Genomic DNA, 15320 nt, shown 5'->3' with positions numbered 1-15320 from the left:
TGCCCCGTCCTGTCCGGGGATTGGCCCCTTGGAGCCCCGCGTAGGTCCCCGGCTGCGCGCAGGGGCTCAGGCGCCGCCGCCGCCACCTGGCAGGCAGCCCACTGGCCATGGGGCTGTCTGGAGCTTCGGGGTGAGTGCAGGGCACGGTTCCGGTTCTCCGCGTCCGTGTCCGCGAGCTGCCGCGTAGCCCCGGTGCAGGCGCCGGCTTGGGTTAGCTCGGAAGGGGCAGTCCAGAGCAGGCATCCTCCGCCTGCGACGCCTTGGTTTGCAGCTTTGCCGATTTTCTGCAGGCGGTTGCCCCCTGAAGCGAGGGATGGGGCGGGAGCCCGCGCGACCCCCGCCCCTGAGGGCTGTGCGGGAAGCCACTCGAGCGCCGCCCGCGGGCTAGCCTTGGGCCGCGGGAGGCGGCTGAGTGTGGAGGAGCCCCCGGCCCAGGAGGTGAGCCGCTGGGCGCGTTGGGGCCGGGAGGTCGCCGCAAGGAGTCCATAGCGGTGGCCTGAGCCCACCCAGCTGTACCACTGACCGGGAATGAGGGGTCCGGCTGGAAGGACCGAGGTGCCCTCCCCGGGGAAGGGGCCAAGGATCTAGGCCCCGCCCTCCAAGCACGTGTCCTGGGGAGTGGGGGAGCCCTTTTCTTAAGAAGACCTGAGTGACTCACGGAGGAGGGGCAAGGGGGCTCAAAGATCTCTGTGAGACTGCGGTGTCAAGAGTCTCTGAGGATATATATGCCTTGCACCTACTCCACTCCCTTCTCTGACCAGTTCATCCAGGTTAGAGGTTCTTCCCAGGCGAGTTCCTACCGCTCGGGGGAGATCCTACCCCTAGGTCAGAGCCCACAGATCAGAACTTTCCTGAAAACTTTCCCGGCAGGGGAGAGTTTCCCCTCAGGCAAGACTCCTGCGCTGAGATCTATTTCCAGGTGAGAGCTTTCAACCATTTCGGGTGGGAGCCTCCGCCAGGTAAGATCTTCCCTTAGGTGAGAGTACCCTCCAGATGAGACCTTCTTCCCTGGTTTTCCTGGCAGGTGAAAACTTTCCCCACTGGGAAAGCTTCCCTCCCAGTATGAGCTTCCTCGAATTAGAACTCCCTCCCCGCAGATCACCTATTCCCAAGGGAGGTCCCCTCTCCCCTCCCCCTCTCCCCCGGGAGCCCGGATCCTTAGTCCCAGTTGTATAAAGTTCCAGGCTGCAAGGGAGGAAGGGGTTAAATCCCCCCGCGGGGCGGGGAGGTTCGCCTCTGGGTGGGAGCCTCTGGGTGGATAAGAGATTCTCTGAATACAGAACATGCCTGGCTGGTGCAAACTTTCCTGTCAGGTGAGAGCTTTCCCTCTGGGAGAAAGAGCACCTGGTAGTAGGAGCTCTGGAGGGGAAATCTTCCCACTTCAGGTGGGAGCTTGCCTTTCCAGGTGAGACCCCTTTCTCCAGGTGAGAGCCATTCCCTGGCTTTCCCAGATTAAGCCCGAGTTTGTCCACAGCCTGGATCCCCAGGCTGGAGGCCCAGGGGCAAACTTAGCTCCAATACTTTCCTTCCCTTAGAGGGGAGCCACTCTAAAGAGGAACCTGCCTGAAGGACTGGACCCCTGATTGCTGGGTCCCTTCCTTGTGCGAGTTCTCAGACAGCCAGCACTGAGCTCCTGGGGCAGCTGGATGAGGACTCAGAGACTGGACAGGGATTGTCCAGGGGAGGGGCTGGGGGGGACAGTCAGCCTGGGATGGGGACTGATAGAACACTCACAGGTGGGCAGCTATGCCTGGGTTGGAGGTATGGATTATATTTTTTTGCCATCTCTTCATAGGGGACTTTGGCCCACCGAGAGACTTCCTAGCCAAAGTTCAGGGATTTCCACTGGCTGGGCATGGGTCCAGCTCTCAGCTACCTAGATCTTAAGGCCTAGAAAAGTCAAGTGGGTGACTCTCTGATCCCAGGTGGAAGCATGGGGGAGGTTGGGCCAGGCGTACACTCACTGTGACTCTGGTCTCACCACCCCAGACAGAGGGACACACAGGCACTGTTGCCTGTGACACAGGCCATGGAGCTGAGGAAGCGAGACTACCATGTGGAGCGGCCACTGATGAACCAGAAACAGTTGGAGGAGCTGGGGTGCTGGACCTCAGCAACCACGACCTACCAATGGCGAACCTGGTTTCAGTAAGGCAGAGGGTGGGGGTCTGGGGGCGCTGGCAGGACTTAGGTAGACCCTGTCCCCAATGCCTACCGTTGTGTCCCCAGGTGCTCCCGTGCTCGGGCCCGAGCCCTTCTGTTCCAGCACCTCCCGGTTTTGGCCTGGCTACCCCGGTATCCCTTGCGTGACTGGCTCCTGGGCGACTCGTTGGCTGGCCTGAGTGTGGCCATCATGCAGCTACCTCAGGGTGAGCCATACCTGACCCGGAGGCTGTACCCTCAATCCTTGGGGGGTGACCTGCAATCCTTCAAGGCCCCGGCCCGGAAGCCCTGTGGGCTTGTGCACCCCCCATAATCTGAAGCTGTGAGCGCTGCCCCTGGAACTATGGCCCATGACTTAGGGTTGGGATTCCCTCATCCTTTCCAAGGCCCCGGCCTCCAAGCCTCCTTTTTTTTTTTAAAGATTTTTTTTAAAGATTTTTTTTTTTTTTTTTTTTTTTTTATCTGAGAGAGAGAATGGGAGACAGAGAGCATGAGAGGGGAAGGGTCAGAGGGAGAAGCAGACCCCCTGCTAAGCAGGGAGCCCGATGTGGGACTTGATCCCGGGACTCCAGAATCATGACCTGAGCCGAAGGCAGTTGCTTAACCAACTGAGCCACCCAGGCGCCCCCCAAGCCTCCTTTGCTACCATTCCACTTCCAGGCCTAGCCTATGCCCTCCTGGCTGGACTGCCCCCCGTGTTTGGCCTCTACAGCTCTTTCTATCCTGTCTTTATCTACTTCCTGTTCGGCACTTCCCGGCACATCTCCGTGGGTGAGTGGAGCCAGGCTCAGCCTTGCAGGAGGATGTCCACCTTCCCCCATGGAGGACAGGGCGAGGGAGGGCTGAGCGGGGCAAGGGAACTTAGGGAAGGGGACAGCATTGGTGCTGGGTCCAAGGTCACTTCCAGGCAGGACTAGGCCTCTGACGGTGGGGCCACAGATTCAGGATAACTCCAGGCCCTGGCTCCAGGAGGATGTGGGTGAGGCAACTTGAAGGGCCCAGAACTTGGCAGAGTCCTGACCAGCCTGAGGCAGGCCGTGCCCCCTTTCCCCATCTCACCTTCTACAAGGGGTGTGATTCTCAGCCGATAGACATGGGTGGGGCAGGGTAGGTGAGGCGGGGCCAGCATTTCTGGCCTCCCTCAAGAGTCCCTGAGTTCAGGGTTCGCACGTGACCGCCAGCACTGCCTCTATATGCCTGATGTAGTCTGAAGATACTTGTCTAGAACCAGCTATCTCCTGACCTCTCCCCTTAAGGGCAGGGCTACTGCGTAGGGCAGTGTCCTCTCCCCTGCAGACCCGCCCTGACCTACCTCTGCAGGCACCTTTGCTGTCATGTCTGTGATGGTGGGCAGTGTGACAGAATCCCTGGCCCCGAATGAGAACTTCCTGCAGGGTGTGAACTCCACCGTCGATGAGGTGGCCAGAGATGCTGTGCGGGTGCAGCTGGCCTCCACGCTCAGCGTCCTGGTCGGACTCTTCCAGGTGCGGAGCAGGCAGGAGGATGTGCCCCCTACCCCTCACCCCACCACTGCCAGTTCCCCCGAGGGTCTGCCCATCACCGCCCTCCTCCTCCCCCTGGCTACGCCCTCATGCCCCTTGGATTCCACCTGCCCCGGGCTCTGCTGTAGCCACCCTGACGACCCTGACCCTCGTGTCCCCTGACTGCCCCTGGCCACCCCACAGGTGGGGCTGGGCCTGGTCCGCTTCGGCTTTGTGGTCACCTACCTGTCGGAGCCCCTGGTCCGCGGCTATACGACGGCCGCGTCTGTGCAGGTCTTCGTCTCGCAGCTCAAGTATGTGTTTGGCCTCCAACTGAGCAGCCGCTCGGGGCCGCTGTCCCTCATCTATGTGAGTGAGGGCGGGAGGAGGGACGGGCGGGGTGCGCCCCACAACCTTGAGTGCTACCCGTGACCCTGCCTCCCCTCAGACAGTGCTGGAGGTCTGCTCGAAGCTGCCCCAGAGTGTGGTGGGCACGGTGGTCACTGCGTTGGTGGCAGGAGTGGTGCTGGTGCTGGTGAAACTGCTCAATGACAAGCTGCACCGATATCTGCCCATGCCGATCCCTGGGGAGCTGCTAACGGTTCGGAATCTGCGGGGCCGGGGGGAAGGGCAGGGGAGGATACATCCCTGCTGGCGGGCACCCCCCAGGATTTAAAGACCAGCTGGAGTGGGCACCAGGGAGAGTTCCTGGGGACGGGGTGTGACCACAGCAGGAAGGTCCCATGTTAGTACCTTCCGGACCCTGATAGCATCTCCACTTTCCCCAAAGGGTGGTGTGTTTTACCCTGTTGCCCACTTCTCCCCACCCCCCCGGAAGGCTTTGCTTCAGGCCGCCCTCTTCACCCCCACAGTGGTTTCTCCAGCCCCTTAATGATGCCAGCGCCACTCCCCTGACTCTGTCCTCTCTCCCCAGCTCATCGGGGCCACAGGCATCTCCTACGGCGTGGGCCTAAAGGCCAGATTTGGGGTGGATGTCGTGGGTGACATCCCTGCAGGGTGAGCTCTGGCCCCTGTCCGGTCAGGGAGGGCTGGGGGGCCAGGGCCAGCTCCCTCCTCTGGCCTCACAGATGCCTCTCACAGGCTGTTGCCCCCAGCGGCCCCCAGCCCCCAGCTGTTCGCCAGCCTGGTGGGATATGCCTTCACCATCGCTGTGGTTGGTTTTGCCATTGCCATCTCACTGGGGAAGATCTTCGCCCTGAGGCACGGCTACCGGGTGGACAGCAACCAGGTCTGGGGGTGGGATACAGGGGTCGCTGGGTATAGAGAGACCCCAGGGCCTGGGGGCGGGGGGTGTGGAGTATCAGGTGGGACATAGGGAAACAGCAAACAGATGTGCTGGGGCCATGCAGGGGACTGAGGGTGGGAGAGCAAGGCATTTGGGACAGCAGCAGCCAAGTCTGGGGGCTGTTGAGTGTGGATGGAGGTTGGGGACACCTAGGCCTGGACATAGTGGCCCAGGCACCAGGCACTACATACCTGCACTTTTTCTCCACCAGGAGCTGGTGGCTCTTGGCCTCAGTAACCTCATTGGGGGCATCTTCCAGTGCTTCCCCGTGAGCTGCTCCATGTCCCGCAGTCTGGTACAGGAGAGTGCCGGGGGCAACACACAGGTGGGCTTCGGGCGTGGGTGGGCATCTGTGCACGCGCACACACACCACTTTGGCTGGGCGATCCCACCCCGCTCCTCCCTCCACCCCTATTTCCCCACCCCCCACAGGTGGCTGGAGCTGTCTCCTCCCTCTTCATCCTCATTATCATCGTCAAACTTGGGGAGCTCTTCAGAGACCTGCCCAAGGTGAGTGGCCACATCCACCCAGCCAGGCTTGAGGGACTTGGCCAGGCCAGAGGCTCCGGACAGTCAGGTCCTAGGTGAGGGGCAGGAATACAAGGTCATGCATGACCTGTTTTTCAAGGTTGAGCTCTTTAGGGTGAGATTTGGAGTCAAGGGTCAGGGATTAGAACCCTTCAGAGTCGGATCCAAGTTGTTTGGCTCAGGGTGGTCGTTAGCGTCATGCGGGGTGATGCCAGCATGGGTCTGGCTCCTGCCCCGGTGGTCAGACTTGTCAGCATCTGGGCACCTCGCAGCAGCCCCTGCTGACACGCCCCCTCCTCGTCCAGGCAGTCCTGGCAGCTGCCATTATCGTGAACTTGAAGGGCATGTTGAAGCAGTTCAGCGACATATGTTCCCTCTGGAAGTCGAATCGAATGGATCTGGTGAGAGGCCTGGGAGCCCAGGGGTGGGTCTGGGGGCCCCTGTTCTGCTGCCCCCTGTCTTGCTGCTGAACCCACACGGCCTTTCTCCTGACCCCCTGGGCTCCTGAGTTCTTAGTCTCATTCATCCCTCCTTTCTCCCTGATGCCCCCAGGGCCCCTGCTTTGCTCCCCTGGCAGGTCAGCACTCTGGGCGGAGTTTCATTTTTCTCCCACTCCCCTAGCCATGTTACCCTTCTACTTTTAGCTCATCTGGCTGGTGACCTTTGTGGCCACCATCCTGCTGAACCTGGACATCGGCCTGGCAATCTCAGTCGTCTTCTCCCTGCTGCTCGTGGTGGTCCGCACACAGATGTGAGTCTCCCCTTTTGGTCCCCCCATCCCAGTTGGTGAGGGGGTGAGGGCCACTCTGGCTCCCTCCAGCTTTCCCACATCTCGGGGGTAACCCTAGGCTCCCTGGTACCCCCTCATTGCCCCCTCCTCACACACTCTCCTTCACAGGCCCCGCTACTCTGTCTTGGGGCAGGTGCCGGGCACGGACATTTACCAAGATGTGGCCGAGTACTCAGAGGTGGGTGGCAGGGGCTGGGCAGGAGGAAGGCCTGGTGGGGTGGGACAGAGGCAGGATGGGCCTTTGTTAGTCCTTTCTATAAGCGGCAAAGACCCTGGGGGCTGAGAGTGCTTTGGTCCTGGGAACTTCAAGGGAGGAATTTGGGTCTGTGACTCAAAAGCTATGAAAGGACAGAGGAGCAGTGGACAGAGAGGGACTGAGGAGCCTGGAGAGGGGTTTGTCTTGGAGCCAGCAGTACAAGCCTTATCCTGCCGAGCAGCCTGGGTGCAGGAATGCTGGTGGGGCGGGAGCCCGGGGCACGAGGATGTAGGGGAGGCTGTTTCCTGATCTGATCAATGGAGTTCCCACATCTCAGTGGTTCATTTACCTCCTGAGAAGCCTCGTGCCTAATAGTGGGGTTCTGGAATAAAACAAGCCCATTCCTGCTGACATGGAGCCTTGGAGTCTGAGTACAGTATAATCAGGCAGAGTAAGGGGAGGGCAGGAGGTAGAGCAGCTCAGCAAGATGGAAAGGGAGGTGGGGGGCACATTATGCAGGCCCGAGTGCTGAGCAGTGCCACACTTCCTGGGCTGTGCCATGGATGGAGTGGGAGCTGGGGAGGGTCTCTCTGTGCGCGTGCAGGAAACAGACCACAGGGTGGGGGGTGGAGCCCTGCGAGGAGGCCTAATACCCTGGCCTGGGTATTGGCAGAAGGGAGGGGAGGTGGGGAGGGAGGGTGCAGGATGCCCTGGAGGAAGCATTGACAGGCCTGGCTGAGGGCCTGGGTGGCAAGGTTGGGGGGTAGGGAGCAGGACGAGGAGTTGGGGTGATATGGCCAAGCTTGTGGCCCAAGATCTTGGGAGGACAGGGGCTGCAGGCTGGGCCCATGCTGGCCGGTGAGCAGAGGCTTGGTGATGGGAGCCCTGGGCCACACAGGGGGAGGAAAGCAGGAGAACACGATACAACCAGGAGAGTGGAGGGCTCAGCCACCCCAACCTGACCCATCCCCAGGCCAGGGAGGTCCCAGGCGTGAAGGTCTTCCGCTCCTCAGCCACCATGTACTTTGCTAATGCTGAGCTCTACAGTGACGCGCTGAAGCAGAGGGTGAGTCCGGGGGTCCCCAGGGTGAGTGTCAGAGGCTCCCTCATCTCCCCAGAGCATCCACATCCCCTTCCCTGACATTTGCCTCTAGTGCGGTGTGGACGTTGACCACCTCATCTCCCAGAAGAAGAAGCGGCTCAGGAAGCAGGAGCAAAAGCTGAAGAGACTGCAGAAGAGTCTCCAGAAAGAGGCAGGGGCCCCTTCAAGCCAGGTATTCCTGCCCCCTGTCCTGCTGCTGAACCCACATGCTCTTTCTCCTGGCCTCCTGGCCTGAGTCCTTAGCCTCACTCATCCCTCCTTCCTCCCTGATGCCCCCCCACCCTGCTGGGCCCCTGCTTTGCTCCCCCGGCATGTCAGCGCTCTGGGCAGAATTTTGTCCCTCCCACCCCCAAGCCAGTGACAGCATGGACCACCACAGTCCTCTTCCATTTTTGGCTGCTCCTGGAGCTGGTGAAAACCCCACCACCTCCAGCCTGGCAGCCCTGGGTCCCAAGCTTTAGTTCCTGGCCTGCCTAGCTGCCCAAAGCCTGGGGGTGATACCAGACTTGCCTGGTTGGCTGTCCTATGACAGCTGGGAGAGCTCTTTCTTGTCCCCCTTCTCCCCGGCCTAGACTGCCGCCTCCGAGGGCACATCTGTTTCCATCCAAGTCAACATCAGCGTCAGAGACATGGAGAGCAACAACGTGGAGGACTCCAAGGCTAGGGTGAGGCTGGAGATGGGAGAGGGGGCAGCCATGAGCTGCAGAGATGTGAGTGGTCCATGCATGTCCTGCAAGGAAAGCCGTGGGTTCGAGGTGGTTGTGCCAGCAGTGGGGGGTGGGGGGATGCGGGTGGTGATGGATCCGATGCCCTCTGGAGAGAGGCCTAGTGATCTGCCATAGATTCTGCTTGTGGCTCTCTGGTCTACCATCCAAAGACATTGAATTTGTGGAGTCCACAAGATTCATGGGTAGAGAGAAGGGATTGGGGCTATGGGGAAAAATATGGGATCAAAAGGGACGCCAAGCTCAACTAGAGACCCAGGCGTGGCGCCAAGCTGTCTGTGTGTGCTCACGTGTCCCTGGGCCCCCTACCCGCCCCACCCTGGCTGGCTGAGGATGGGGCGCTGTCACCAAGCACCCCACCTTCTTAAGCGTCCCTAGGCCTGAGCCCGGGAGATAACAGAGCAGTATATGCACGTCTGTGCGTGCTCCCTGAGTCTGGGCTTCCTCTCCTGTACATCCCCATGTGTCCCTCCTGTCCCTCCTGTCTTTACATACAAGAGCCTCCTCCACGTCCAGGTTTTCATGTGTCCCTGCATGTCCCATATATGCGGGTGTTTGCATGCATGCTCCCACATCTGACCCAGTGTGGCCCTTGCCTGTCCATGTGTGTTCTTTGCCATCACCCCTTCCTGGGCAGCCTTTGCAGGGTGTCTGGTTTCCCAGCAGGCGAGCACAGGGAATGAGCTAGAGGATGCAGCAGCCAGCAGTCAGGAAGATGCTAAGGCCCCAAATGGGTCCACGCTGAAGGACCTGGGCCTGCCTCAGCCACACTTCCACAGCCTTGTCCTGGACCTGGGTGCCCTCTCCTTCGTGGACACTGTGTGCATTAAGAACCTGAAGAACGTAAGGGGCTGGGGCACCCCGAAGGAGAGCCCTGGGAGAGGACGAGGCCCCCCAAGCCTCCTCACCCCGTAACTAGACCCAAGAGCCCCTCTGAGCTCAAACTCAAAACTCCCTCCCCCACAACCTGCCTGAGTCCTTCCTTGGAGCCCTTGAGCCTCCCTCTGAGCCTGGCCCCCTTTTCTGTTGCAGATTTTCAGCGACTTCCGAGAGATCGAGGTGGAAGTGTATATGGCCGCCTGCCACAGTGCGTGGGGGGTACAGCATGAGTGGTCTGGGAGGGGAGTGGGGCTCTTTCAGCCAAGGAGTCTGCCAAGCAGCACAAGGAAAAGTCTTTCTCTGAGACTGGAGGTCAGAGGTGTCTTGGGAGGCAGGGGTCAACGGTCAGGAGTGACTGGAGGTTTTGTTGTCACCTCAGGAGGTAGAGGTCATGGGTGAAATGGGTCAGGGTGTTCTGGTGACTGAGGTTGGGGGTTGGGGTTCCTGGTGGTTCTCTGAGCTAGGGGAGACCTATTCTTTGCCCGCAGCTCCTGTGATCGCCCAGCTTGAGGCTGGGCACTTCTTCGATGCTTCGATCACTAAGCAGCATCTCTTTGCCTCTGTCCACGATGCTGTCCTCTTTGCTCTCCAACACCCGAGGCCCAGCCCTGCCAGCCCTGTTTTGGTGAGCTGGCCTCTGGCTCACAGAGCTGTTTTTGTTTGTCTACTGCTTGTCCCTATCCTGACCCCCACCTCCAGGAAGTCCACCCTTCCTGAATGGCTCTGCCGCAGCGGACCCACTGCCTTCCCTTCCCGCCTTCAGCTGAAGCTGCTCCCGGGAGCAGGGGTTGCTGTCTGGGGGGAAAGGGTTGATATGTGTTTTTGGAAACTGACTGGAGCCTCCCCTCCTCTGCCTACTCAGATGACCAAACTCTGACCATGCCACCACCCTGCCCGAGACTGCTCACCTCTGCAGGTTGTGACCAGGCACTTGTGAGAATCTCCCTGCCCCTGGGCTGCCTCCAGATGTCACCCAGGAGTCCCCTCCGGATACACACACACACATAACTCAGGGATGCAGGTCCTGGGTCTCCCAAGTTCAGTGCTATAGGCCTGGGCCTGGGATGGGACACTGGAGTCAGACCGGCTGGGTTGGGGGAAGATGCATGTTTTTAGCCCCAAAAATAAAGACCTGTTTGCTTACCACCAGCTTGCTGTGCCTTGGTGTGGGCTTGGTGGGGTGGGCAGTGATCCACAGCCCTGACTCCTGACTCTTCTTATGCTCCAAAGTGGGGGGCTGAAGTCAGAAGTTGGGGGGAAGGTTTGAGGAGGGCAGAGTCCAGTGAGTGAATAGAGAGCCAGAGGGAGAGTTATGGGGCCCAGAGCCAGGGTGGGGGCACCCCAGGTTCAAGCTCCCGAGCCACGCACAACTCTCAGTGCCTGTGTCTTCAGCTGGAAGACTGTGGAATCAGACCTGCTTCTCAGGAATGGTCCCAGTGAGTGCAGCCCCTGGAGGGTGTAGAGTAAACGCCTGAGCAACCAGCTGGGGGAGCATGGTGTTCACAGGCATTGCTGGTCTGTGTCGAGAAGTAAGAATGCGTAGGATTGACTTACTTGGGAAAAAGCCCATTCATATCATTAGGTCACTTGGGCCGTGCAGGTCACTGCCAAGACGCATGTGCTTGATTTCTACCTTAAACGGTCAGCGTCTGGGTGTGTTGCCCAGGGGGCAGCCCTGGGCCTTCCTTCGGGCCAGCTGATGCTCTGAGTGAGTGGGGGTGGGGGGCTAGAATCTTTCTGGGTCTCCTCGGCACCACAGCGGGGATGGTAACCGCATGCATGTCGTGGGTTGCTCCATGAGTATTAAACGAGGCCGTGCCAAGGAGTGCTTATAACAATGCCAGGCTCCTGTTACCTGCTCAGAACACACGAGCTCTGCCGCCCACCAGGTAATGACCAGGTGCCCCCCCCTCCGTGCTGGGCAAGTGGACAGAGGCTGTCCTGCCCTTCAAGTCACCGAGGTGCCCCTTGTCCAGCTCAGTGTTTGGCAGCGGCATCCTGCTCTGTTCATGAATCATCGGCCCCCCCCCCCCCCCCCCCCCCCCAACCACAGCCCAGGAAGTCAGGGCTTTTTAATCTACTCTGACACGCCATGTCCCTGCACCAGAAATGGTGCCTGGCGTGTGGCGTGCTTGGGAAGTACTGGGTGAATAAAGCTTATGTGCCGGAGTGGAGGCCAGACCTCAAATAAGAAATTGCAGATTATTAGAACTGCTTTGAAGAAAACAAAACGGGGTCACGCAAGAGAGGAGGGACTGTGTTGCCCAACAGGGGCAGGGGAGGGAAGCTAAGGGAGCAGGTCACACAAGCCCTGAGAGGCGGAGCGGAGGACTGTGTCCTGCCGTAGGAAACAGCAATTGTGTTCGGGAACACCAGGGAGGCCTGCACGAGGCCAGAGGGAGGCCACAGCACGCAGGACCTCACGGGCCAGGGCGAGCCTTCAGGCTTTATTCAGAGCGTTTGGGGGCCCCACACTTGTGAGGGTTCACCCTGCTGTAATTTGGACTGTGGGGTAGGCTGGGCTTTGGGGACCAGCAAGCAGCTCTATGCTGGACAACAGCCTTAGGAGCTGTGAGGTGTTAGAATTTTAGGGATTGAATGTTATGGGAGGAGGAGGAGGTGGGGGAAGGTATTCCTTCAGTCTTGGGCTGGCTAGGAGATTGGCACCCAGGCTTCAAGCCTGCCATCCCCCTCGGCCCTGGAAGCCCCCCTTCCCCACCCTGCTGTGTTTTCTGGCCAGGCTGCCCCTCATGAAAGGCCATGGACCCGGCTGGAACCTGCTGCCTGCTGCTGGGGGAGGGGTGTTTGCCCGTTGCCAGGCACCCAGGTTCTATCCGGGCATTTGGCGCCGCCATGCTGCTCGCACCGTCCCTCCTGCTCCTGCTGCCCCTGCTGGCCCTGCCAGCTCCCTCCCACGCCTGGTCTCGGCCCCTGTGGTACCAGGTGGGACTGGACCTCCAGCCTTGGGGGTGCCAGCCCGACAGCCTGGAAGGCTGTGGGGGCAGCCTGGGCTGTCCTGGCCACTGGATGGGCCTGGGGATGAACCGTATCTACCCCGTGGCTGGGGTCACGATCACCACTACCATGATGCTGATGATGGGCCGAGCGGTGCTGCAGCGACGGCGCTCCCAGGCTTCTAAGCCTGAGGTGAGTATAGCACCTAAGTCTGAGGTGAGTCTGCCCGCCGCAGCCTCCTCCTCCGCTCAGACCCGGTGAGGGTCTGGGCCTGGGCCTTGTGTCCCCTCCCCCACTGCTCACACCCTGTGTTCCTACATCTGTCCACATCCGTCAGCCCCTGACCATTGCCTGTGGCCAGTACTCTGTCCCCATCTGTCCACCCGTTTACTATCCCTATTCCTCATCCAGCCCCTGTGGCCCCCGTGACCACCCTAGCCCACAACAGACCCTCGGTGACCCTCCATCACCAACTCCCTTCCTGTGCCCTTCTCCCTGGTCTCCTCGCTGCCCCTCACCACACCCCCATTCCGTCCCTCTGCTCTTACTCCTGCCTCTTGGTCCTATCCTCAGCATCCACAGATGACCACTAACCTCCCTGGACCCTGGAAACGGCGGACCCCAATCTCAGACCGCGCCCTGCTCCTTGGTGTCCTGCACATGCTGGATTCCCTCCTGCTCCATATTGAGGGCCACCTGCAGCATATATCCACCCAACAGAAGTCCCAAATAAAGGGGACTCCTGCCCAGAGTGGGTGACCCAATATATGCCTCTCTGCCTGGTGGCCAGTCGGGGTGGGGATGGCCTGAGGCTCTGGGCCAGGCTCAGGCCTGTGTGTGTGTCTTCTCCAGGCCTGCCTGGACCCTGTGTCCCGTTTCTACTTCTGTAGCGCCTGGGTAGCTCAGTTGGTTAAGTGTTTGCCTTCAGCTCAGGTCATGATCTCGGGGTCCTGGGATCGAGCCCCACATCGGGCTCCCTGCTCAGCACACTTGAGGCCTCCGTGCCCAGGGTGGGTGGGCAGATGGGACTGGCCCACACTGCTCCATTGCCCCTACCCCTCTTCCCTAACTTCTCACCCACAATCGTACCTGTTCCTCGGGGGCCCCAGTGTGGTGGGACAAGACTCGACTATCAGGGCAGACGTGGGTAGTCCATGGAGGTGACAATGGCTGAGTCAGTGAGGGCTCCCAGTTGGTGATGCAGGGGGCTGGGGGTGGTGTGAAGGATGAGCCCTGGCCACCTTCATCTTTGTGGCAGCCCCAAACATGCTCTGGCACCTGAGTGGCCCCTGCCCTAAGGCCCCTGGAAGTGGAGTGAGGGCTGAACTTCACCCCCTCTTCCCTTCCTTCTGCAGATAACCCAGGTTGAGCGGGTACTGAGGCCTATGCATGTTTAAGGTCTATTTTAGAAAAAGAATATTCTATTCAAAAGTAGAAACAGATGCATTCACATCAGGAAAGAAACGAGAGATTACCAATGTTAAAGAGTTGACCCTACAATGCAAAATCCAGACCAATAATGTGCTTGTGGTGATGTCCTGACATGTTTCTGTAATGCGTGTTCTTCTGAACCCGCTGGCTGCAGACTCTGACAACCTCTATATAGGATGACGGGTTTGTCATATGGGGGACATACTCTCTATACAGAAAATTGAAAAATAACTCAGTCTTCCTTCTAACATGGTTGATTGACATTTGTGTTTTAATTTTTGATAGTGTGAGGTGTGCTGGCCTAGTCAGAGTGGAGCAGACATGGACTGACTGTGGGCACCTGAAGAAAGAGTGAGGTGACTAGAGTAGGGGAGAGTGCTCCAGTCAGAATGACAAGCCTAGTGGAGAGGGCGGGGACGGACCTTGGCCTTGTCCGGGAACTAGAAGATGGTCAGAATTTCCATGGAAAAGGAGCTCTGAGGAGTAAGAAGGAGCAGACTGAGGAGGGGAAGGGGTGGGTACCTCTTAGTGAGGGTGGTGGTGTTGTTAGGAGAGGAAAATTCTTCTCCTAACCTGTTATTGATGATATCCCGTCAATGGTCTGGATGGTTTTCAAATTCAGAAAACTGTCAGCTTGCCTTCATATAGAAGCTGTGGAATTTGGAAGAATTTCTCAAAGATGAGCTCTTGGCTCCACAGATATTTCAAAATTTGTGTTCTTTTCGTGGCCCACAATTTTTCTAGCACTGGGCACTGTGGGGGCCGGTTCTAAATGCAATAGGATCCTGTATTTCTGTCCTGACCAGGAGCTCTGACCCGGCAGGAGGTTCCTGGAGGACTCCTGTACCAGGGTAGGAACAATAAGTTAAGCACACACAGGAGTGGAGCAAACCACATTGGGTCCCTCTAAACCCAAACCAAGTGTGTCCCTGAGGCAGACTTGGAGCTGTGCCACCCAGGTCCCCCTGCAGGGAAGCCTGCTACTGCCAGCCACCGAGAAGGCAGTCGGCAGATGGGTCTACCTCAGCTGCAGAAGGGCCTCATCACAGCTGGTTTTTGCCCTTGGCCCAACCTTTTCCTTCCCTCCCTCAGATACCAATCTTGACTCCCTGGGAAACATCCTAATCTCCCTCTTGGAGTCTGCTCTGCAGAGAACCCAACCTGGGAAAATCCCCAACCCACCTTCCTCTTGGCTGAACCCCCAAACTGTTATAACCTCTTCAATGTCCCTGTAAGCGGAGGGGTAGGGTGGAGGGGTTGACTGGGAAAGGACAGAGGTTCTAACTGAATGCAGTTAGAATATCTCCATTTCGTGAGTGTAAAAAAAAACTTGGGGCACCTGGGTAGCTCAGTTGGTTAAGTGTTTGCCTTCAGCTCAGGTCATGATCTCGGGGTCCTGGGATCGAGCCCCACATCGGGCTCCCTGCTCAGCAGGGAGTCTGCTTCTCCCTCTCCCTCTGACCCTCCTCCGGCTTGTGCTCTCTCTCTCTCTCTCTGTCTCAAATAAATAAATAAAATCTTAAAAAAAAAAAAAAAAAAGACTTGCCCTTATGGACACACTACTGGGGGTCTTCCCAAGACCTGGAAGAGAAAGGCATTGAAGCTTAGGATTCATCAGCCTCTTGCTAGGCCCACTTCTACATTCTCCAAGGTTCAGTGAGCACCCACTGCTTGCAGGTTCCATTGTGGATACCAGGATCCATTGAGGTACAGAACAGAAAGGGCTCCCCCTTTACCCACTCACAAATGGGAGGGTGGTGGTAG

The 15320-nt window shown here is 58.7% G+C and overlaps 2 protein-coding genes across 7 annotated transcripts; both read left to right on the top strand.

The window, feature by feature from the left end:
• The first annotated feature begins 37 nt into the window (after window positions 1-37).
• Window positions 38-10312, top strand: SLC26A6 (solute carrier family 26 member 6). Of its 6 annotated transcripts, XM_032411233.1 has the most exons (22): window positions 38-130; window positions 291-438; window positions 1990-2148; window positions 2230-2369; window positions 2824-2934; window positions 3484-3647; window positions 3849-4013; window positions 4093-4245; window positions 4579-4661; window positions 4746-4893; window positions 5162-5275; window positions 5383-5460; window positions 5784-5879; window positions 6123-6229; window positions 6377-6446; window positions 7438-7530; window positions 7619-7738; window positions 8139-8231; window positions 8958-9134; window positions 9324-9378; window positions 9659-9795; window positions 10033-10312. In XM_032411233.1, exons 3-22 carry the CDS (start codon window positions 2030-2032, stop codon window positions 10045-10047), a joined length of 2238 nt encoding a protein of 745 aa, XP_032267124.1. In that variant the 5' UTR covers window positions 38-130; window positions 291-438; window positions 1990-2029; the 3' UTR covers window positions 10048-10312. The 6 variants fall into 6 exon arrangements, with proteins under 6 accessions (XP_032267124.1, XP_032267121.1, XP_032267123.1 ...); XM_032411230.1 differs by lacking the exon at window positions 291-438 and having other exon boundaries at window positions 54-130; XM_032411232.1 differs by having other exon boundaries at window positions 54-438.
• Window positions 10313-12023: 1711 nt separating this feature from the next.
• On the top strand, window positions 12024-12884 carry TMEM89 (transmembrane protein 89). Its single transcript, XM_032412095.1, has 2 exons — window positions 12024-12317; window positions 12699-12884. Exons 1-2 carry the CDS (start codon window positions 12024-12026, stop codon window positions 12882-12884), a joined length of 480 nt encoding a protein of 159 aa, XP_032267986.1.
• Window positions 12885-15320: the final 2436 nt, after the last annotated feature.

The sequence above is a fragment of the Phoca vitulina genome, unplaced genomic scaffold (assembly GCF_004348235.1).
Source record: "Phoca vitulina isolate PV1807 unplaced genomic scaffold, GSC_HSeal_1.0 scaffold13, whole genome shotgun sequence".
In the NCBI taxonomy this organism is placed as follows: Eukaryota; Metazoa; Chordata; class Mammalia; order Carnivora; family Phocidae; genus Phoca; species Phoca vitulina.
This window is presented reverse-complemented; position numbering and strand designations above follow the sequence as displayed.